Source organism: Lepidochelys kempii, chromosome 10 (assembly GCF_965140265.1).
Source record: "Lepidochelys kempii isolate rLepKem1 chromosome 10, rLepKem1.hap2, whole genome shotgun sequence".
Taxonomy (NCBI): Eukaryota; Metazoa; Chordata; order Testudines; family Cheloniidae; genus Lepidochelys; species Lepidochelys kempii.
In genome coordinates, this window is record NC_133265.1 from 72738746 (window position 1) to 72763681 (window position 24936).

The window sequence follows — 24936 nt, forward strand, 5'->3', positions numbered from 1 at the left end:
CATGGAGCACCCTCTTCAGCAGTGCTTCTGCAGGGATCTGCTGCTGGCTTTGGTTCCTCCAGCTCTGGGGTTGGAGGGCAATGATCCCGTCCTATGCTCAACTTCTGTCCTCAAAGCGGCGTTGTATCGAATGCCCTATTGCTAGTTTGAGCATTGGAATCCCAGTACTAGCTTAGTTTTTCTCTTTTCTGTTTGAAGTCCTTTGCTGGGAGACTAGATTTAGAGACCTTCCTAGAGTGGGGAACCAGCCATTCTGGACAGTTTGCACATGGCTACTGTAATCCCTTCCTATAAGGGACTGGGAGTCAAGTCCACCATTACAATGTGCTTGGAAGCAAGAGCTGAGCCAATGAAACGTGCTGTATACTCACCTGTACAAATTCATCCAGAGCAAACTGCTTAATTGCCTGGTTAAGTCCCACTCTCTATTCGTATGTCCCTCCACAAACAGATCAGTTTCCAGAAACCTGTTTGGTGGGAGTTACTGCTGGCTGCTTTAGGATAGCACACTTCAGCCTCTGGGGCGCTTGCATGCTATTCTTCTGAGTGTGTGGCCTTGGCTATTCGACTGCAATTTGAAACTTGAGCTGGTTTGTTGGGATAAAATCTTTAGCATTCTGGAGCCTTATCACAGAACTCTGGCATGTTTTCTTCCATGAGTGACTTTGTTGCCTAAGGGACTGCTGTAGATGTCATTCTATACACCTAGGAGTGTTGTGTTGGTGGGAGCCAGGGCTATCTCCCTGCTAGGGAGGTGAGCATTTCAAATTTCTAGTCTTTGCCTCATGGAATTACTTTAATTTTATGATTTCGGCTCTGAGAGCTGAGGCAGTATTGATATAGATATATATATATATATATATATATATATATATATATATATATATATATACACCCAAATATATTTGGGCAATCAACTTAGTTCTAACCTGGCTAAGCTTCTGCTGGTATTTTTATGTTGCCATCTGTCATTTAAATAGATCTCTAGTCTCTTACTGTAATGGTACTTGATGGCTTATAGGAAGCTGTGGACACGGTCTCTAGAAAGACTTATACTTACAATCTCAGTTTTAAAAACATGACGTAAGCTCTTTGGGGGTGTGGCCCATCTGTGTGTTTATGTTTGTACAGCACCTAGCACAATAGAGCCTTGATCCATGTCTGGGGCTACCACAGTGTATATGTGTGTCATGTTTATCTGTTTCTTTCAGTAGGAATTTATCCCCAAAACAGAATCCAGGGGCAAGATAATATCCAATAGGTAGGGGTGTGTGAGTGTGTGTGTAATGTTCACTCAGTTGGGATGGAGTGGAGGGGTCTGTGGATCAGCTGCAGCTGGGCTTCCCTTTTCCCCACCCCCAGCCTTCAGACTTTGGACCATATGTGCTCTCTTCAGACCTGGGGATTTGTGCATGGGGAGAGGTTGGAAGGGAGGCAGGAGGGTGGTGGTTAACTTCCCCATGGGGCCCACTCTGTGCTTGGGGAATCCCTGTGCTGTGGCAGGTGGGGGAAATCCTGGTAATGTGGCTCCATTGGAACTGTATTTCCAGGAACCGAGAGGAAGCCACAGTAGGTCTGGGGGCGTGTGGCCTCTTTGTGGTTAGTCCTGTGTGTATACCCACAGATTTTAGTGGATTTCAGAGGGCAGGAGGCAAACCTTACTCCTGATGGAAGGATTTCAGGAAACTACTGGAGTGGAGTCTCCTGGAAGTTTACTGTCTCTTCTGTAGGAGGCAGTGTTGGCATCTCTTGTGACTCATTGTGAGTCTCATAACATTTGGTGTTTTTATTTTAAGCCCCAGCTCCTGGACTCCTGTGACTACATGAGAATCTCAGCTTTTTTTAAAGTAAATTTCTCTCCTTCGTGGTGGTGGTGGAGAAAAGCTTGAAAATAAGAATTGAGTGGCCCCTAAAGACTCAGACACCAGAAAGCAAATAAAAATCCCCAATTTTTAAAAATATTTTTAAAACCACATGATTATAAAGTCAGTCTCATGACTTTAGAGCACTTTGCAATGGCAAGTGGAGGCATGCTCTGACCCCATGTTTTCGTAGAATCATAGGACTGGAAGGGACCTCGAGAGGTCATCTAGTCCAGTCCCCTGCACTCATGGCAGGACTCATCTGCTCCTGCTGTCTGTTTCCCCATTTACATCATCAAAGCATCACTACCCATGTGACTCTCACCAAGCGGACTGTGCAGATGTCAGGTGGGCCTGAGGGTCTAGCTCTTTGCTTTTCAAATCTTTCATAAGCTGTGATCATTGTGGGCTGCCTTACTCATTCAGTGGCAGGGTGGTAGCTTTTACAAAGAGATCTGGGGTTAGGCTTTCAAAAGCCCCTAAATCCTATTTTTCAAAAGTGACTTATTCTTATATATAATATAATATAAAAATATAGAAAATAGCACACATTGGGAGGTGGAACTTGTGGGTTTGGCACAGAGATGGAAGTTGGGGGTTGTATTCCCAGCATTGCCATAGGTTTCCTGTGCACCTATGGCAAGCTATTTCCCACTCTGTGCCTCGGTTTCCTCATCTGTAAAAAAGTCTGTTTCCTGGGAGTGTTGAGCTGGGAGGCTAAATTAACGTTTGCAAGCACTTTGGGATCCTTGAACAGGTGGCGATCGAGATGGGCAAAAGATTTCTATTAGCTGAAGAAAGTGGGCTCTGAACAGAGGACCAAATTCTCTCCTGTTGTAAATGGGCACTGCTTCAATGTCACTGGTGGAATTTTGCTTCTTTACATCAGGGGAGAATTTGGCCAAGGATGCTATGCCGTTTTTCATGGCATGTCATCACTGTGATGTTGCAAAGTGTGCTTCTGAATAAATCTAAATAAAACTCCAAGGTACTGGAAATGTAAGTTGAAAACAAAATGACCTCTGCTTTCTTCTTTTTTCAATGGCTTGTAGTGTACAGATTCAGACATTTTTTTTCGATTTGGTTCCCGGCGTCCTGATTACACTTGGAACTCTTTGTATCCAAACGACATCACAAAAAATTACATTCATGGAATATATCCAGGACACAGTGTCATCATGTGTTTCCCTAGCCTTCCCCCTGATCCCTACCCCTCCGACCCCCACACACAACTGAGAGAGATTAAATGATGGGAAAACAGTAACTTGTTCGCTTTAAGCCAGCACTCACTCTGCAGAAAATGTGGATAGTGACATTTTGGCAGGGACTGCTCAACATTCCTGCTGCACTTGGTAATGTTTTAAAACCGGAGTCTTGCTCTGCATTGTGCTCTCTGGAGCTGTCACATCGAAACTGTCTCCCTTCATGAGTCAAGCCTTTAATTTCCATGCCCAGAGAAATCAGCTTTCACTGGCATTTGAGCAGATGTGACACCTGGCAGTCATGGGAGCAGGTACCCTTGTATATCTCACAGTACCAGTGGTTAAGAAACAAAGAATGGGTGCATGGTCTAGTGGTTAAGGTACTGGCCTGGGATCCAGGAGATCTGAGTTCAATTTCTGGATCTGTTTCAAACTTCTTGTGTGACCTTGAGTGAGTCATTTGATCTCTCTTTGTCTCGGTTCCACATTTGTAAAACAGGGATAATAGCATGGGTGTTGAGAAGATAAATACATTAGTGTGTGAGGGTCTCACAACCACTAACTGTTATCTGATGCTGTAGAGCCTTCGCTGGCAGAGGTTTGGGATGAACCCACTATTTTATGTGGACCAAACCCTGGCATGTGCCCCACACAATTACAAACTGTGCCTCATGGCACTTCATCTGTTTTTTTTTTTTTTTGCATTTCTGTAGTATGGTCAGTATTGTGTGGGGGAAACCATATTAAATGTGATGGAACAGAAGTGTTGTGAGTGTAGGCCCAGGGCCCTATCCAAAGGAAGGGTCAGACCTACTGCTTATTGCTACCTACAAATGCAGTGTAAAGCCACTTTTATATATTAGTTTGAAATGTAATCTGTGGCTGGAGGAGTTGATGGGATGTTGATCATGACCACAGGCATAGAGTGCATAGATAGAGAGGGGTGCTACCTACCATGTCTTAGTTAGAGCCATTGTCTGGGCATCAGTGGAAATCTCAGAACAGCTCTAGGATAGATAACTAACCTCAGTTAAAACTTTTAGGCTCTCTGGGCTGTCCCATGGGTGGGGGGAATGAGGGATGGGAAGCCTCCCTAACCTTGAAGAAAGGAATCTCTGAGGGCTGTAGAGTTGATATAGCCAGTCCTATGGTGCCTGCTCCTGCCACACAGCCCCAGTGTAGGAGACACTTCGGGGAGGAGAGGTGGGAAGGGGGTATCATGCCAGGGATGGGGGAGGTTGTGGTCCAGTTGTGCTGCTGTTTCAGCTAGTGCTCAGCTGTCCCCATGATTGGGGGAGGAAAACTACTCGTGTGACTCTCACCCCAGGTGCACTGTGTAGAAGTCAGGTGAGCCTGAGGGTCTAGCTCTTTGCTTTTCAAATCTTTCATCAGCTGTGACCATTGGGGGCTGCCTTACTCAGTCAGGGGCAGGGTGGTAGCTTTTACAAAGAGGTCTGGGGTTAGGCTTTCAAAAGCACCTAAGTTCTGTTTTCAAAAGTGACTTATTCTAAGTGCTTAAGTCAGTTTTGAAAATGGGACTTTGACGCCTAAGTCACTTAAGTGCTTTTGTAAAATGTAACCCTACTTAAAATCAAGAGAACCTGACTTATCAGATTCTAGCAGCTTTAAGGCCTAAACATAAGGATGGTGGCCATTAAATTATATCAGGGCTACCACGCTGACTAGGCGGAACGTATGGAAGTGTCCATTGTGTTCTAGGAAGGAGAAATAGCTCCAGAGGGTCCTTTGTTTAAAAGGAAGAGTGAAGAACTGAGGATGTAGGTAAAAAGAAAGGAACTGAAGGAGTGGCAAGAGCTGTAGGGGGAATGGAGCTGAGAGGAAAGGCTTAAAGGCAAGAGGGAGAAGACAAGGGAAGTCAAGGGGGATGGGGAATTGAATGGGGCAAAGAGTCTCCTATCATGCATCAGAGCTATTTGGTTTTCCCTGCTCTGCAGGAGAGACTGACATCCAGCAGATGCCCATCTTCCTGCTTTCTCTGTGTGTATTTAGGGGATGAGTCATTCATTCTGTTGTCACTTCAGCTCCCCAACAACACCCAGTGTGATCCCGCTAGTCTGTAAGTCTCTTGGTTACCGTCCACATAGCATCACTACCAGCTTCCAGGCTCAGGGTCTGCATGCCCCGCTTTACTGAGAGATCTGTGGCTCTGCTTTGCCCAGATTAATGCACGGCATGCAGACGGGTCCCTTCACATTCCCTTGCTCGGAGAGTATCTCGGACTGGAATTTGTGCAGCTCTGTAGAACGTAACCTTGGGGATGGCTGGCTCCTGTTCTACAGCCTGAGTGCTGCACCTATTGCCCTCAGATACTGCGTGGCCTGTGTTATCTCTCCGCGATATGAGAAGCAGGAGAAACTGAGCAGTCCAAAGGCAGTACAAGGAGAAAAGGACAAAACTAGGGCTTGCATTGGCAGCAGTAACCAACTGGATACTGAGTCAGTCCCTGATCGGGTCTGGTTTTATTTAACTGTTCATAGAAAGCTTTTTTTTTTCTCTCTTCACCTGCCAAGACTTGAGTTCCAAGCATGTGAGGGAGCAAAATACCTGCCACAGAGATGTCATCAGTGGTTGCAGCAGAAACACAAGAGCCTTGAATTTGAATCTTGGCAGATAAGTAGAGGAGAAAAGAATGTAACTCCCTTAAATATATTTAACTTTCAAGGGCCCTGGAAGGGTGCTCTTAGCTCTCGTGGGGCATTCAGCACATGGCAGAAAGTAAGATGGCACACGCAGCCTGCTGGGGCAAAATTCAGCCCTCTGTGTACAGTCACTGAGCAGCAGCCTTTATGAATTGGCTTTCTGAGAGTGCTGCTTGCTGCAGTGTGTGGCCCTCTTTGGTGAGGGAGGTGGCTATCAGTGACCCCATTTAGTGGGAGAAACTGAGGCGTGGTGAGCCTCTGACAAAGCTGGGCATTGAACGCCTATCTCTTGTTACCAGTGCTTTTATCACAGGGCTCCTTTCCTTCCCCCATGTTGAGCAATTGTTTGCTATTTAAACAGCCTCATGGCTACTCATGGCCTTTTGCAGATGCATAAAGGGTGGCTCCCAGTCTTAGTGAGAGATGGCAGAAAGAGGGCAAGGGAAGAATGAGGTTCATTCGATACCAAGTCACTAGGCTATTTGCTGTGTCATTGCCCACCCCAAGTATTTAAAAAATTATGAGCCAGGGTCCTGAAAGGTCTGAGTGGCTCAAAAATCACAAGAACTTTACCCAAAGGCTGTTCTTTTGATTTCTCTTCACGGAGAAGAGTCACATTTTCAAGCTTTTCCCCAGAACCTCCAGTGATACAAACTCACTTTGGAAGGAGGCTGAGAATCTCGGGTAATAACCTGATTCCAGCCGCCAAGGCTTTAAGAAAAATGCCAGAGAACATGAGGCTTACAATAGACTCACAAGGATCAGCAACTCCACTTGGCTATCTGGTGAGGTCCATTTTTAAAAAAGGCTTTCCCTTTCCCCCCTCGCTGTATTGGCTTAAATGTTTCGGGAACAGGACTGAACATCAGCAATATTGTCAGAACATATGCAGCAGAAGAGAGAGGTCTTGCTCCCCATGTCCTCTGTTTTCCCCGCTTAGTACGTAGCCCTTGTATAATCACTACTGTCCTCCAACCATGAGGCCTGAACTCTGCTTCCTTCGAAACTTTTTTGTTAATGCTGCTTGAGAATGGCCAGCATGTGTCACTTCTGTCCTGCTTCCCTGCTCCTGCCTGGGAAAGCTCCCATGACCAATTCCATTGGCCTCGTTCACCTTTGTCTGCAGTGTGGGCATAACTCTGGCTTAGCCTGTAGCCCCGGATTTGTCTCTTGACCATAAATTAGGCTAATTATATTAAGGCCTCTGCGTGGCATATTTCCCTATGATGGTGTCCCCTGAATAGATATGTGGACACAGTTGGCAAGGGGCTTTGTTGCAAGGATAGGTTCCTGGGTTACTGGTTCTGTTGTGTAGTTTGTGGTTCCTGGTGAGTATTTGCTTCAGGTTGGGGGGCTCTCTGTGTGCAAGGACTGGCCTGTTTCCCAAGATTTGTGAGAGTGATGGGTCGTCCTTCAGGATAGGTTGTAGATCCTTGTTGATGCGTTGGAGAGGTTTTAGTTGGGGGCCGAAGGTGACGGCTAGTGGCGTTCTGTTATTTTCTTTGTTGGGCCTGTCCTGTAGTAGGTGATTTCTGGGTACTCTTCTGGCTCTGTCAATCTGTTTCTTCACTTCAGCAGGTGGGTATTGTAGTTGTAAGAATGCTTGATAGAGATCTTGTAGGTGTTTTGTCTCTGTCTGAGGGGTTGGAGCACAATGTATACCTTCAAATCAGCAGCACTGCTATGGGTACCCGCATGGCCCCACAGTATGCCAACATTTTTATGGCTGACTTAGAACAACGCTTCCTCAGCTCTCATCCCCTAATGCCCCTACTCTACTTGCGCTACATTGATGACATCTTCATCATCGGGACCCATGGAAAAGAAGCCCTTGAGGAATTCCACGTTGCCAACTGTGTCCACATATCTATTCAGGGGACACCATCATAGGGACTAATCACATCAGCCACACTATCAGAGGCTCGTTCACCTGCACATCTACCAATGTGATATATGCCATCATGTGCCAGCAATGCCCCTCTGCCATGTACATTGGTCAAACTGGACAGTCTCTACGTAAAAGAATAAATGAACACAAATCAGACCTCAAGAATTATAACATTCAAAAACCAGTTGGAGAACAGTTCAATCTCTTTGGTCACTCGATTACAGACCTAAAAGTGGCAATTCTTCAACAAAAAAACTTCAAAAACAGACTCCAACGAGAGACTGCTGAATTGGAATTAATTTGCAAACTGGATACAATTAACTTAGGCTTGAATAGAGACTGGGAGTGGATGGGTCATTACACAAAGTAAAACTATTTCCCCTTGTTTATTCCCCCCCCCATCCCCCACTGTTCCTCAGACATTCTTGTCAACCGCTGGAAATGGCCCACCTCGATTATCACTACAAAAGGTTTTTGCCCTTCCTTCCCGCACTCCCCACCCCCCGCTCTCCTGCTGGTAATAGCTCACCTTAAGTGATCATTCTCATTACAGTGTGTATGGTAACACCCGTTGTTTCATGTTCTCTATGTATATAAATCTCCCCACTGTATTTTCCACGGTATGCATCCGATGAAGTGAGCTGTAGCTCACAAAAGCTTATGCTCAAATAAATTGGTTAGTCTCTAAGGTGCCACAAGTCCTCCTTTTCTTTTTGCGAATACAGACTAACACGGCTGCTCCTCTGAAACCTGTGTTTATATTGTAGTGCAGAGTGCTACCCTACCGTATGACTCTATTGTCTGTTTCACCTCTGAGTCATGTGGCTAAGACCTACTTTTCATCTTGTCCGAACTGACTTGTAAATCAACGCCTTTGTTCAAATTAAAGACGTCCTCATTCTACTCCACGCAATTGCACACTGAGCACAAGGGAAATCGGAAAGTTCATATTAGGGCCAATAGGAACCCCATCAGGGACTGCTTCAAAGGTCAGTCCCCAATGCCTTAGCCACCCCCGTATAAACAGTCTGCACAGACTCCATTAGTGCATTTCAATCCAATATTAAGCACGGCCCTTTGCTAGTGCTATCGAGGCAAATGTTCCACTTTCACGTTTGTAATGCATCATTTGGCTGGATGTAATGTTTAACAATAACCAAGAATTGAAACGGCCTCTGGCTTCACCATATTTGTATTATTAAAGACCAGTAAGTCTCACAGACCACTAGACTGGATTTACCACGTAGATTTGTTTTTCCAGGCCAGAAAATCAACTGGGTTCGCATCCCAAATGTGAGGGTACTGAAAGAGTGATGATGGTTAGTGTTATCCCAGGTGCCAAGGGGTGATCCCAGTCAGGATTTATACCTGTTTATTTCTGAAAATAAAAAAATACTTTTTGTTAGTGAAGTTCAGTGTACTCTAGTGGTTAGAACAGGAGACTAGGAGTCAGGACTACTGGGTTCTAGTCCCAGCTCTGGCCCTCTGTGGTCAGTACATTCATGTTGTGAGGGTGCTTATAGTGAAGCTGACTATCTGTGACCGTCTGGTCAATTGTCCTTCTAGCTGAAATGTCCAAGAGTTTCTCTGCTGGTGAGTCAAAAATGACCAACGGAACCTTGTGAAAGGGCCATTCCTGTACTAATAGTAATGGTAATGGTGCCTGATCTGCTAGGAGACAATGTCCCTTTGGGATTTGCCATGATGATGATGATATGAGATTCACTGAATTTGCGGATGAGTGTTAAGGGAGGTGAGGAGCAAATCGCAGTACTTAATCCCTCTTTACCTTATCATCCCTTTCTATAAAATGGGATGATACCCCTTCCTCAGAGGGAGGCTTACTTCCTGGCTGCCTCCCGAACTTTGGGATCCTTGGATGGTGGATGCTAAAGAAAGTGGCAGCAAAGTATTGTTACTGACGGCCGCACAAATCTACTTGTACACATCTGGATCCTAGAATTATGGCTTTAAACAGCATGTAGAATGATCTGTAGGCTTACCAGACAAGCTTGAAGTTGTTCTGGGTCAGGTTTGAGATGCACCCAATTAACTTACTGTGGCTGGAACAGAGGGGTTCTTGCTGTGTTTGGTTCCCCTTCTTTTTGTTATCCTCCTTTCTCCCATATGCCCTTGTAGAATGTCCGGCCTCCCTTGTGTCACTAACAAGATGGGTGTGATGGGAGCTAGTCAGCAATGGACAAAGGTTTTCCATTCTGAGTTACGACCCCCTGACCGAACAGGATATTCCATCTGAATGCTGAGAGTTGTCTGATCTCTTCATGATGCACAAATAACCTGGTTCCTAGAAATTGCGTGGGATGGCTCGGACCATGCAAAAGGGTGTCACAGAACTGCTTGCATTCAGCTGTGTCCTGCAACAGCTGAGGGCAAACAAAACAGACTGAGAGACTGCTGGAAAGCTGAGAGAGCAGGTCTTTCAGATACAACCAGTGATTTGGGCAAGCCTGTAGAACAGCTGTGTACGGATTCCAACCTGGGAAAAACACCATTTCTGGAGTGGGTTTAGGTGGCGACAGGTTCCTTCACGGTGCTCCAATTTTACAGGCTGTAGCCTATAACAAGAGGCTTAATAGAAATTACAGGAGAAACAATAGACACAGTGTACCCTGCCCTACAGAATTGGGATAGGTTAGATTAAACCACAAGCTATTACTGAGCCCCTTTCTTGGTTTTCCTTAGCTTTAATATGGCTTGGGTTTGCAGGTATTTTTTTCCCCTCATTGCTTGAGATGAGACTGTAGTCTCTTGTCTCAAGTATTCATGGTAGCCCCAGTAGACTCATGTCTTTCTGCAGATATGGCTGGGCAATGTCGGCAAAAAATGTCCAGCAGTGAAAGTCACAGGTCTGGATAGCCTTCCTGAGATATCACACCTTGAATCTTGCCCATCCTACACTTGGGTGGGGAAAGAAGGAATCCTTTGTCAGATAGGTCATTTTTAAAACAACACGTGAGGCACGCACACAATGTTGTGAGCAGTCCTGTGCAGAGATGGGTTGGTAGGCTGGCCGCAGATGAGGCCATCAAGGATGCATGATAATGGTGGTCTCATTTTTCCCACAATTTATCACATGGCTGTTCCAGTTTCATATATGGATTGCATGTATATGTGTATCATTATGGATAAAGTTAGGTATCAATTCTTGGTAAGACTTACTGGCACAGTTCTCCCCTCTGTGCACAGGGGGCATTGCTCTGAAAGTCCCATTAACCCCAGCGGCTAAACGACCAGTTCATCCTGCATTTGAATGATGGCAAAAATAAACTCCTCTCTCTCTCCCCCAAGCCTTCCTTATTGCTGATTTTTTTACATCTAGCATCTATGTCCATGGCTGCTGATTGATATACCTGGTGTACTGTGCAGAAGGGAGAAAGCCTCTTCCATGCCATGCTGTTGAATTTGCCCGGTACATCCTCAAGCTGCAATTCATCGCATGGGCTGGAATTTTCAAAAAGCCCTAAGGGAGCCAGATGCCCATTTCTCATTGACGGACTTTCAGTGGAAGTTGGGCACCCAACACCCGTGGGTCCCTTGGAAAATCCCAGCTTTAAGCACATGCTTAACTGTAAACCCATGAATTATCTCATCCCTATTCAACAAAGCACTGAAGTGTGTGACTTCAGTGGGACTTGTGCACGTGCTTAAGCTTTAAACGCTTTAGCTGAACGGGTTCCTGAGTTCACTGGAATGTGAACAGCATTGTAATAGGTGACTTATGACCTGTCATGCAAGAATAAATAAATAAGGTCCTTTCTACTGACCTGAGCAGAGAGGAGCACAACTGGGCAGAGCAGAAAAGGAGGGGTAGAGCTGTGGCTTTAAGGATTCTTCTGGTAGCTGCATGGTTGGGTTCTGTGGTTGGAGTCCAGGAGAATCATTTCCTACCCTCAAAATTATTCAGCCAGGCATCTGTGCCAGGGTTAATACTGATGCTTGTGGCAATGATTGCTGCTTCTTCCCTTCACCTCTCTGTGGAAGGGGTGGAAGTACTGGGCAAGGTGCAGTAAGGAAGCTCTTGGTATGTCTACACTGCGACTAAACACTGGCCCGTGTCAGCTGACTCAGGCTTGTGGGACTCAGGTTTCTGGGGTGGTAAAACTGAGGTGTAGACGTTCGGGTTGGGCTGGGGCAGCAGCTGACGCTCTGTGACCCTGTGATGGGGAAGGGTCCCGGAGCTCAGACTCCAATGTGAGCCAGAACATCTACCCCGCAGTTTTGCAGCCCAAGCCCTGCAAGCCCAAGGTAGCTGACATGGGGCAGCTGCAGGTGTCTCGTTGCAGTGTAGATGTGCACAAGTCTTCACGTATTAAAGAGGCTCTAGTTCAGCTGCAAGTTATGGGCTTGAGGCAGGATTTATTGGGTGAGATTCTCGGGCCTGTGCTGTGCAGGAGGCCAGACTAGATTATCATAATGGCCCCGTCTGGCCTTAAAATAACTCATCTCTGGGCTCTGTTGCCTGGAGGGGAACAGGGAGGCCAGTACTCCTGAGGAAAGGAATTCATTTCCCCCCCTCCTGCTCCCAAATACATGTAAGGGAGACTATCCAACCTAGGGATTCTCCTGGGCTCAATTCCCATTCTGTGGGCTTTGCTGGAGGAGAGGACAATGTGTTCCAAATAAATTGTCTGTGGAGTATAAGATGGAAGCTGTGCAACTTGGTAAGGTTGTGTTGGCTCTTCAAGGAATCTGAAGCTCTATGCATCTGTAATGGAGGCTCTGGGAACCTGTTCTCTTTTGTTTCTCCTTTGGGGATATAGTTACCAGGCAATTATTTCACACCCTGTAGCACTGCAGACATGTCTCTTCAAGTCCAGTCCCTTACCACGTGGCTGAGAAAATGTATTTTACATTAAAAAAGAAGCCTTTAAAGAAATGCCCTCCAGGCATAAAGCCGATGTGTTTTCTGCATATAACTGTTATTAATACAATGAACTTCTCTTCAGGCTCGCGGGGAGCAGGTTGTGAAGGGAAATGTGAATGTGACTTGATCACTGGAGATATGAACGATATGATACTCATTTTCAGTGCATTGTAGGTCTGATTCCGTCACAGCGCCCCAGCCCAGGATTCATTTTGCAGTGATAAAGCAGTGCAACACTCTAAAGCAGGTTTATGTGACATGCGTTCCTGCGGAACATTAGTATAAAATAAACAGATTATATAAGCAATTTTACGTTGGCTCAAAGATGCCAAGATATATAGATCTGGGCAGAGTGGAATGATAAACAGCAAGTATGACTGAAAACTTGCATAACGAAAGCCCCACTGGTGTTAGTGATGGGAGTAAAAGAAATGTTGCTTTAGCTTTGACTTTTTAAAGGTGATTATTGATTTTTGTCTCAGTAATTTGTCACTGTTTATTATATGAGATCTTTTTACCTCTGGTTCGACAGTCACCCCGCACACCTCCAACAACATCCCTTTCTTTCGCTACTGCTCTTCCATGACGCTTTGGAAATGGTGGAGGCCACTTTGCTGGCACGGATGTCAGCTACTTTGCTCACAGATGCCAGTTTCCCCTGGATGCTTGCCGCTGGTATGATGGGGTTTGCCCTTACCAGAGAAGTGCAGCCAATTTCCTCGTCCCTTTGCTTCCAATGACAGTTAGCTAAGGGCAGCGTTTATATCAACTGCGAGAGCGTTGGTAGCCACTTGGGCAGTACCACCACACCCAGTATGGGACAGGGAGGGGCTCAGTGCCCCAGCCACGGAGAAGGTGGAGCTGTCTGGGAAATGTGGCTAAACCAAGCAAGGGAAGAGGGAACTCCCATCTGCTTCTCGCAGAGGATGGGGAATAGCACTTTCCCTGAAGACATTCCCTTTTGATAAAACCCTTGGAGACATCCATCCCGTCTCCCATGTTCCACATCCTTGTGTTACAAAGTAAGAACCCACACTTCTTGCTCACTTGTAACTTGTGCTTGTGATGGGGGCGAGGAGGATCCAGACGTGTGTTTGAATGGAGGTGATTATTAGGTGGAACGTGAGAATTGTTGAGACTTGGGGCCACATCCACGTGGGATGTTAGCTTTCAGGAAAGGAAAAGATGAAACCAAACCACCCCCTACACTTAATGGCTGAAGAAGCAGAATAAGAATCCGGACTCCTGGGTAGGGTGACCCAGATGGCAAGTGTGAAAAAGCGGGACACTTTTTTTCGGGGGTGGGAGGGTATAGTTGCGTATATAAGACAAAGCCCCTAATATCAGGATGGTCCCAATAATATCAGGAGGTCTGGTCACCCTACTCCTGGGTTCCATTTCTGGGCCTGCCATTGGCCTGCTCTGAAAGTTACCTCAGCTGGAATTTTCACATTAAACTGTTTAAAATCAGGCCTTACTTTGTGCAGTGTTCAGTACTCCACAGGGCATCTTGACTTCAGGAGGAGGTGACTCTCTGCATCTTTGAAAATCAGGCCACTTTTTTAGGTGCTTAAATATTGGTGGGTGGTTAGGGACTAAATTTAGACAGCAAAGTTGGATCCTGTTGGGAGAGACTGACAAAGGCACAAGGGATAGTTGGGGACCCTCGATGCCTTTTGACCTTTGCAAACTCTCCCTTTGACTTTGACCTTGTAACTCAAGTAACTTCGTCCTCATACTTGCCTCGTTGATTAATTTGGCTACCTGTGACTCAGTTTACACACATTAAGAATTGTCACTTCTATTCTGATCTGCCCCATAGGGCAAGGGGGGATCTCCAGAAGAGAAGCTCTAGAGAAGTGTTTTCTGTATTATTGCAAAAAACATTTCTGGACAGATGAAAGTGCTGATCCCAGAGGAAGGGTAAATTCTCTAGAGAGTGTCTTTTAAGAGCAAGAAATGTATAAAGTGCACGTAGGGGGAATCATCACTGCTGTGTGCCTTGGCTTCCCTACCTATAAGATGGAGATGATGGGCAGGTGTTACTGTGGCAAACTGTATTGCACTCCTCAGATGAAAGGTATAATGGGAAAGAGTTATAATAGTTCAAGTTTCCTGAGCTTTAGGTGGATAGGAAATGGGATAATGGACACACTACCTCTTGCTGAGAGTTGCTTATAAATCTTAAAGGAACCTGCCCCTCCTCCCTTTTAAAATGGGTGTGAGAGGTTGGACCCCCCTTTCGGGGTGCCACCAGATATGCTGGAGTCCCACTGAGCCTGCCCATTCTACGAGTCTGGGCTTCCTCACCCTGTCCTTGCTGTGCCAGGCCCTCAAGCCTTCTTTAGCACACACACAGGGAAGGCCACACCCAGCTGCAGATACAGACTGAAATCATCTCTGTGTGGGAGGAGCAGCTCGGGGATTTACCCAGTACTGATGTGCACACCTCCTTTGGGGTGTAAACCCAAAATAATATTGTCTTGCACTGTATAGAAAGCTCTGTACAATGCAAGCTCATAAAAATCACCCCATTCCTCAATGTGGAGGGAGATAAGCACAGCTTTTTGCCCCTTCCCACCCCCAACCCCCAGATATGAATTGCACAAACTCAGTTTTGGTATAAACAAGAAATAAGTTTATTAACTACAAAAGCTAAATTTTAAGTGATTATAAGGGATAGCAAACAGAACAAAGCAGATTAGTGAGCAAATAAAACAAAACACACAGACTAAGTTTAATACACTAAATAGGTAGGATATAAATTAACAAATTCTCACCCTGAGTGATAAGCAGGATGGCAGATTCTTAAGGCACAAGTTGCCTGGGCTTTCCCAGGTTTTCATACACAGTCTAAAGACCCTTCTAGCTTGGGACCATCACTTCCCACAGTTCAGTCTTTGTTCCTCAGGTGTTTCCAGGTGTGTTGTTGTAGGGAGTGTGAGGTTCCCCCATAATGTCATTGTCCCCCTTTTATATCTTCTCCCCACTTGCTAGAAAGCTCTTTTGCTGTGACATAGGTCAAACAGTTCCCATTGTGTGGTGCTAACTCTGAGAGGTTTCTATTGTACACAATTCCTGGGGTAATCCTTGTGCTTGTGCACATTTCCTCAGTAAGCCATTAACGTTGTTTGGCCTCTTTACTCTTGTACCTGAAAGGCTGCTTGTGGGTGTTTTCAACCTCAGGACATGTTTCAGCGACACATACATAGCCAAACTTCATAACCTCACATATGACAATAGCACATACAATCCAACGAGATATTACTGTTGAGACTTTAAGAATGACACCTCACAAGGCACACTTTGTATAAAGCATATCCTAATTACATGACAGTGGTGAATATTGGGGTGTCAGGATGTCACAATGGGGGTTATGGTTTCCACAGAGGATGTGGAAACAATGCCATCTCTTTTAGATTCTGGGTTGGACTCTGAATTCAAGTTCTGGCTGTCTGAGTGCAGAAGCTGCATTTACTAGAGAGGGTTCCTCGGCGTGCTGTGTATCTCAGAACAGCAGTTTCTCCTTTGAATCACACTGTTTCATCTCATCAGGCATCCTGCCTCTTAACAGTGATCACCCCAGCGCTTGAGAGAATGATGAGCAGTCCCCTCCCTTCCATAATGCACTTACCCAGTTGTTTAATGCTGTATTTCTGGGGTACAGAGAAAAAATATTTCCATCACTTTGTCTTGAAGCATGGGATTTGATTTTTCCCTCATGTTGTCTTACATTCCATATGCAAATATTACTAGTGGACCCCTTCAAATCCAGCCCCACCCAGTATCTGACCTGACCTTTTCCTGCTGCAGAATGTCTATGGAGAGCCAGCCTACTGCTTATAGTCAGCGTCTCATGGGAGTTGGCCCTTGATCATGTGTTTGATCCTTTAGGTATGTAATCATTAGAATTTTGGCCCTAGGTGCACCCTAGATTTGGGGTGCTTGGTTCTGGCAACCATCACTTTCACTCCAAAGCATTTCCAGAATCGTTTGTGCTGACTTCAGTGAGGATCCCGATAATGGCTGCTCTTAGAGGCCCCCACATAGAGATTGGTCTCTCCCCATGCAAGGTGCATTTTACTGACCTCCTGCAGATGAGTGACCATGGTGGTGTCTCCTAACTGTCATGCACTATGGGGGCTGCCTATTATACTGATGCCTAAATGCAGCTCTTGGTACATTAGAAAGGGGGCACTAAGTCACTAGCACCAAAAAAATAGTGGTTTGGATTCGGGTGAGGACAGTTGCAGCTGAAGAAATGATGAAAATTGTTTTTCATACTGGAGTCTTTGGATGTCCAGGAACCCAAGGTCCTTATCTTTCACACAAGTAAAGTAACAGAAGTAGGCTATTCTGTTCGTCCATTTTATTGCCAAGAGGCATTTCTTTGGCATAACAGCATCCTGGTGTATCCTAATAGGGTCTAGCTGCCCTGAGAGGACAGCTGCTGTCAGAATACTTTAAAGTTGGACAGAACATTTCCTGCTTTTTGAGGTATATCAGCAAACATTCTGACCGCCTCCACTGGGAGACTATTTTTATACTGTCCAGGGGCTGTCTTATATTATGAGATCGCTATCACTTTTTTTTATTTGAATCCTAACTGCACATCTTAGGATGACCTTAAAAATATCATCTCCATCTCTGAGGAAAAAAACCAGACACCCTGTTTCCAAGATGGAATTGGGTTGCCTTTTTTAAGGAGACATGACCATGAAAATAAAAGTATGTTGGATTTCTTCCATGAGCGTGGCAGAGAGCAGTTGTTGTAACCAGTGCTGCATCTTCTTGGCTCTAAACTGATGTTGCATAAAACCCACAAGTGTATTTCTTTGCATTGTGTAAATCTTAATTGGCCTTCTCTTTTGAAATTGTCTTGTCAGTAAGTGAAGCTCCCAGCTATTAATAAATCTGTAAAAGATTCTTTTAAAATGTTTGTTCAACTTAATTTTTATTTATTTAGCAAAGAAACTTTCTGTTGGGGCTCAACTCCTTACCTTTGTGGCTGCTTCTTGAGTCAGTTATGTGACACGCTGCCAATGTGTGAGCCAAGTGTCAGTGTGTCAGCAAGGCCATGAGTTCAGACAGAAAGGGATCAGGTGCCTAGCTTGTCTGATATGTGTTTTGGTGTGCGTTCTTCAACTGCTCCATGGGAGAGTTGGGTTTCAGTGTTAAAACCACAGTCCCAAAAGGGAAGGGGTGAAAGGTTAGGCGAGCCCTTAACAGGCAATTCAGCTTTGCAGAGTGCACAGTAGAAAGGAGCTCTCCGCACACACCAGCTCCTCCAAAACATATCTACTTCTGATGGGAACTCAAACTAGTACTGAGGAACATGGGTGAGTTTGAGGGGTTCACCGCTTGTGCTGCTCAGTGTTAAGGATGTGCTTGAATGATATGCATGCACCCAATCAGATTCAAACTTTGGGGTCAATGTTTATAAAGTGCCTATGGGAGTTGGGAACCTTTGGCTTTTAGGACTCCAATCCTCTTTGTGAATGTGACTTAGGTGCCTAAGTCATGCAAGCATTTCTGAAAATGTTGCCTGTGGTCTTACACCAAGGTCTAGAAGGCATTGTGGTTGCCTTGCCTAGTGCTGCTAATACAGCATCTGATTATACTAGCACCCTTGATCATGTCCCATAGCCCCTTGCTTCACAAGCAGGCAGACGTTCCAAGGGACTACTTGCAGTGTAATGGCCTGATCCAAAGTCCACTGAAATCAATGGAAAGACTCCTATTGACTTCCCTGGGCTCTAGATCAGGCCCAAACATACTAACAGCTGTGAGTCATCATGGCAAGATCTGCAAATGGAGTAAACAGAATACAGGTTATTAGCCAAGATAGGCAGGGATGATGTCCCTAGCCTCTGTTTGCCAGCAGCTGGGAAGGGTGGACAGGGGATGGATCACTTGATGATTACCTGTTCTGTTCATTCTCTCTGGGGCACCTGGCATTGGCCACAGTCAGAAGACAGGATACTGGGCTAGATGGACCTTTGGTCTGACCCAGTAAGGCCGTTCTTATGTTATGTAGGTTATGTGCTCTTTAAGTAATTGTCTCTGGATTTCTCTCTCTTTGTAGGTGAGTGTTTTAACTACCTTGGAGCGGCGATTCAACCTGCAGAGCGCTGATGTGGGGGTGATAGCCAGCAGCTTTGAGATTGGGAACCTGGCCCTCATTCTCTTTGTGAGCTACTTTGGAGCCCGGGGGCATAGGCCACGTTTGATAGGATGCGGAGGAATAGTCATGGCTCTGGGCGCCCTCCTTTCTGCGTTGCCTGAATTTCTGACCCATCAGTACGAATATGAATCTGGGGAAATACGCTGGGGGGCTGAAGGGAGGGATGTATGTGCTGCCAACGGGTCCACCAGCAACGAGGGACCAGACCCGGATCTTATCTGCAGGAATAGGACTACCACCAACATGATGTACTTGCTTCTCATTGGAGCGCAAGTGCTCCTAGGCATTGGTGCTACCCCTGTACAGCCACTAGGAGTTTCCTACATCGATGACCACGTGAGACGGAAAGATTCCTCCCTGTATATAGGTAAGAGTTTGAAGTTTCTTGAATGCACTTGAGGTGTTCCTGCTATTGCAGCTCATTCTGTTGTCTGGTTTTCCAGCATCAATAGAAAGGATGAATTTGAGGTTCTTCTCTGTGCTTCTATGTCTGTGAAGGTACCTTGGCTTTGGTCTACCAAGAACTAACTACTACAAGAAACATCTCTCTGCCACCTATAACCATTGTGCCCTCCCTGTCCCTTTCCACTTAAAATACCATGGCAGAGAAATGCAGGGGTCTTCGCTCTTAGTAGAGAAAGCTGGTGATGTGTTGTCATCCTTTGGGTTGGCAGTCATAATGAGGCAGTGGATGATTAGGAAAGATGTTCCCTTGGTATTTCTTTTCATAGCAATTTCCCATGTCCCTTAAACTCCAATGATATTGGTCACTTGTCGTTGAGCTTTAGCTGCAGAACATCAAAGACAGGGTGAACATCAAAGTAGCTCATAAGACAATAATTAACCACCTTATCCAGCATACCCTAGCGGCCTCCATAGCGTGTTAGTTGACATGTCTAATGATTACTCTATGAAGGCACCGGTTGCAAGGGGACATTTCTCCTTGCAAGTTTTCTAATAATTCCTTAGAAAAGCTATTCTGAGCACACACCCCTGACAGACAAAGTTCTCTTTGTAGAGCAGGTGCTCCTACTCAGCATCTTGTGGAAAGACCCCAGAAAATGTTACCGATACGGGTGCAGGATGGCAAAGCTGGTAAGTCTATTGTGATCTATGGGGAGTTAGGCATCTAACTCCCAATAGTGGTGATCATGTTGCAAAATTACTCACTCTATCTCAGGCAGCTTGGAGTTAGTTGTATGATGTTACATGTTCAGGGGTAACGCTCGGTTTTGGTTATCAACTGAAATATTCTGGCCTTAGGGTAAAGAGCTCATGGGTTTCTGCGAGGAACCCCTCAGTGACTGTGCTTCAGAAAACTTTGTGAGTGAAGTTGTCCTCTGAAAGCCTCTAGACTCTGTGTCCATCTGTTGTCTATATCTGCTCCATTTCCATAGGACTCAGTAGTAACTAGCCACCAATTCTGCTGGCCCCAATTCAGCAAAGCACGGAGGCATTTGCTTATCTAATTTGCCTGCCTGCCTGTGTTCTTCTTGTGTCCCTCAGCATGGTATTTTATTGGCTACAGAAACTTCACCCCCTGACCTACTTTGACTGGAAGCCAAAAGACAATCCCATCAACAAACCACCCTTGCTATGACCTCTCCGGTTGAGTTACCAAATAGAACAAAATATACCTGGCTGGAATCACCACTCGGGTAACCCTGCTCAGCTTCTGTTGCCATTTCTGAATATGTCCCATGATATCAAACTTAGTGAAACAGCGGGGACACCGATCGGATAGGTTGGCTGTTGTAGTCCTCTCCTAGATTAATGCCTCTTGCATCTACTTAATAAGGTTCCAGCATGTGCACGGCACAGCCCATTCATTCCTTAAGTGGTCATAAAATCATTATTTCAGCATTTAGCTCTGCACACTGGAATTTTATGCTCTGAGCATTTTACTTGAATTTTGTGTGAGGGTTCCACTGTATAAAGAGGACTGGAAATATATCACTTTGTGTGTAAAATACAGGATAACAAAGGGCCTCAAGGTAAATACAAAGCTGAATTCACTGGAGCAACTCTGTCAATGCCACAAACCAGGAGTTTAAATTAAGTCTTATAACTATTTCAGAATCATTGATCATAAAGAAATATCTTGAAAAATTAGCAATTTGCTTAAGTCAGTGGAGTAGATACATTGGCAAGATAGATATGACAGCTCTGAGATCGGGACTGGGGAGGGGTACGTGTGCAGGGTGGTAAGGAGGAGGTGCTATCAGGAATTTTGTTTGAGACATTAAACTTGCTGCTTTAACATAACCTTTAAAGAGTTGGTGGTTTAACTGATGCTGGGAAAATACTGACAAAACAAAGTCCACTCAACAATCATTTGAATTTCCTCATAAACTTGCTTCCCAACTGTTTTGGTTTTCACTTTTTGCAAACAGCGTGTTTTTGTTAAACTGGCATGAATGTTCATGAAAACTCATTCCTAGCAGTTCAAAATGTGATTATTTGTGCCAGAAATGTGTGTGCACTTATTCAGTCGGGGACCAGCAGTATCAATGAGTAATTTCTGACCCATCGCATCCATGCATCACAACTTGGCTTGTTAAATACTGTTTATCGAATGCTTTCTTCAGACTGTGATCAATTCATAGAGTAAAAGAGTGAAAATCATTCTCTGAATAAATATGAATATAAAATAAACAAGAAGGAATCTGGATCTGCTTTGTATTTGTCACTAGCAGGAAGGAAGGGTAAATTCTTCAGATAAAATACTGATAGTGAATTATTTGTTCAGCTTTTAATTTAGTTGACTTTTTCAGTGATGTCAAATGATGGAATTTTCAGTGACCTTGGCAAAAAGACCTTGGTTCATTCTCCATTGTGTTATACACCCTCAGTTATTCCCTGTTTATTGTCACTATGCAGTACTTTATACCAACCTTCTTCTCCTATAATAAAGTGTTCACTCTGTAGGGGCTGTGCTGTATGCATCCAGGATAAGAGATTCCTGGGATAAGTTCTATAATTTTAAATCAGGAGTAAAGTGAACACAGATTACTGCCATAGGAGAGAAACTAATTAATAATGATAGTCCAGACAGTCATGTTGTCACATTAGACAGCTGCAAAGAGATGATCATTTCTTGGCCAAACTATGTAACTTTTGCCATATGGCTCACTTCAATAATGTGCAAATTGTGTCTGGTCTATGATTTTGCTAGGCAAAGCATTTATCTGACTCCTAGGTATTAGTTAATATCTGCTCACCCCTGACTTGACCAGAAAGGATAAGAATTCCTTCAAGAGTGCTCATACAGTGAACTGGATGGAACTGTCCTAGTGTACTGAGTCTATTTCTATTCATTCATGTTGCACAAGAGTGAGACATTCTGGCAAGTAACTGTAGAAGGTGTCTAATGCCACCTATCTAGTGAGAAACTGACATTTGGGAAACGCTTGTGGTGGGGAAACTCCACCATAATATGAGGTGTGGGGGGCAGGGGGGGAGTGGAGCATGGATTTGAAAACTATCATGAAACCTGATAGAATTAAGGGAAGGATAAACAAATTAGGAATGTAACTGTGTGAGCCTCAGGGCTAGAAATTTGTTACTACATAATGATACAGATATTGCAGTTCACGGGCCATCCATTCCTGGTGTAACTCCACTGAAGGCGATGGAGAAAAGGATGAATTTAGACCATTCTGTCTAGGCTCAAAACCTTCAAAGACTTATGCATATGCTTAATTGTACCGTCTCCGTGAATAGTCCCATTGGATCTAAAATACAAACACTTTGCAAACTTAGTGTATTATAGTCCCACAAAATTTAGATATGTCATTACATGCACATATGAAGTTATGTTTAATTAGCTACCCTGACCACAGCTGCATGTACAATTGTGAAAAGTGTGTGTCCTAGTTAGAGCCCTGATCCAGCAGTTGGATCCATGCGGGCAGATCCTTGTGCCTGTGCTCGTCATCATGGACTTCAGTGGGATTCCATGTGGGTCCCGTTACAGGTTTAAGAGTGCAAATTTATGCATGCACAATTTCCCCCCCTCCACTTTTGGAAAATCTGACACATGGCGTTGGGGAGAGTGTCCAAGGCCCTGACTTGGCAAGACACATAAATATGTGCCTAACTTTAAGCATGTGTGTATTCCCATTGAAATATGGGACTTCTCGGGTGGTTAAAGCTGGGCCCATGTATATGCACCTTGCTGAGCCAGACGTGGAGCTTCTTTGGATTTCATCCTCGCAAAGAGCGAGGGGTGAAATGCTAACAGAAGGATATCTCATCGGGATCGGCTCCTGCTATGTTATATTTCAAATTTCTAGAGACAGTAGCAGTGCTTTGGGTTTATGATGCATGCAACATGCTGCTTCCAATCACAAACAGACTGTTGCTGAAGTAACCAGCCCTAGGAAAATAAGAAGGAGGAACTTAGTGGTAACCGAAGGAATATCAAATCAGAGATCCCCACTCCATACAAGGATTCTTAAAAGAAAGACAGTTTTGCCTTAACATAGACAAGGCTTTGCTGTCTCTTGATATCTTTCCCTGCTAATGACGGGATACAAGTTCTTTCATTTCATCTACCAAGAGTTCATTTAGCTCAAAGGTCATGACAATAGCAAAGGGAGCCAAAGAGATTTTAAAAAAACAAAAAACCTGTTAGATCATTGAGGTTGTGAAAGGGATTTGATTCAGAGCTTGTTTATTTGCTTTTTTTTCTTATCCAACATCATACTGTTTCATCTCTTTAAAACAAATCTGATTTCCTCTCAAAAGATTCCAAGCCAGGGAGCAGTTGCAAAGCAGTTTACCTACTTTACATGTATGTTTCTCTGTAGTCATCATAAAGAAACAGTTTTGGATGGGGAATTCCCCCCAGGGGAACCTGCATAGCTCATTATTCCTCTACCTTCACTGACAGTGACGCTTCCCTCATGATATCCATTTTTTCCAAACGGTAAATTATTTCTATAAAATAAATGTTAACTTCTAAATAGTGTGATTCTCTCCCATTACCCCTGCTAACAGCTTTTATTATGAGGAATTCTGTGTTTATACTGTTCTGCTGCCCGTGGGTCTGATCTTCACTACTGAAGCCAATGGGGATTTTGTTACTAGAAGGATTGGATGCCATATGGGACATATAGTATAATTGGGGAAAACATATTTATGTAAGTCCCTGTTTATCGTTTTAAACTTGCTGCCTTCTGGAGGAGTGTTTTGTGATCATTAAACATCCAGCAGTTTAGACATTAATTTGTATATCCTGGCAAAATTCCATCTTAAAGTAAAATAAGCCATCTCCCTAAAGTCCTTCTGCGTGACAGTGGATGAAGGTTACTTAACTGTTGCATAAAGTTGCCATTAAAGGCTGCCCCATTTCACCCCAGTAATTGTTGCCTTTTGAAGCTGAGTGAATGACCTTTGTATAGTCAGCATATGACTTGGCATAACTGAAACTGAGCACTCGAATAAGGGCCAGATTTGTCAAATGAGCTCATCACATCCTTGCAAATCTGGCCATACGTTTTGCAGTATTTGTTATTGGGTGTACAGAGTACTTCTGAAAAGTCTGGCCCTTATTTAGGTGCCTAAATAGGAGCTGAAGACTTGAAAATCTGCCCAGGAGCTCCATTGGAAATTGGTTCCCATGTTTCCTTATGTAACACATTATCCAAAGTATGGTGTCTTGTTAACACTGTAGATGGGTCAGGCCCAGCACTCCTGCTGGGGACCAGGGTCTAGGCATGGGGACTTGCCCCGTTCCGCGCACCTGCCCAGCGCGCCTGTCAGGGAGCGGAGTGGGGGTGCGATTTGGGTGGGCTGAGATGCCGCTGCATTGAATTTAAGCTCCTGGCCACCTTGAAATCTCTGCCCCGCCCTTGCCGAATCTTCCAATTGCTCCCAGCCCCCTCCATCCTGCCCATGTTCTCCTCACCCCTGACCCATCCACTTGTCAATATCCCACACACTCACATCAGTACCTTCTCTCCTGTGGCCCTTTTATGCTTGGTCCTACTTCCCTGAACTCATCCACAAGACCTCTGCCTTGTCCATCTTTAAGACCCTCTAAAAGTCCACTTCCGTCATGCCATCTACAGTGACTCTAGTTGGCTTGTCTACATGCACCCTGTTCCTTCCCCTTAATCGCTATCTGATTGTCTCTCAGACAGTATGAGCTCCTCAGGGTAGGGATCCAGTGATGTACTGGTAAAAAATGAAGTGGATAAACTCCCCTTCCTGGTGTTCCAGGGCAGTGGCCTGGTAGACACTGAGGATTCC

General features: G+C 44.8%; 1 protein-coding gene across 2 annotated transcripts in view; it reads left to right on the plus strand.

Annotated features, from left to right (window-relative positions):
- The window catches only part of SLCO3A1 (solute carrier organic anion transporter family member 3A1), a 212497-nt gene that overhangs the window by 13839 nt on the left and 173722 nt on the right, over nucleotides 1-24936 (plus strand). For both annotated transcript variants that reach the window (XM_073304209.1, XM_073304210.1), the window contains exon 2: nucleotides 18583-19048. In XM_073304209.1, the coding sequence (XP_073160310.1) occupies nucleotides 18583-19048 (466 nt within the window). The remainder of the gene's footprint in view (nucleotides 1-18582; nucleotides 19049-24936) is intronic.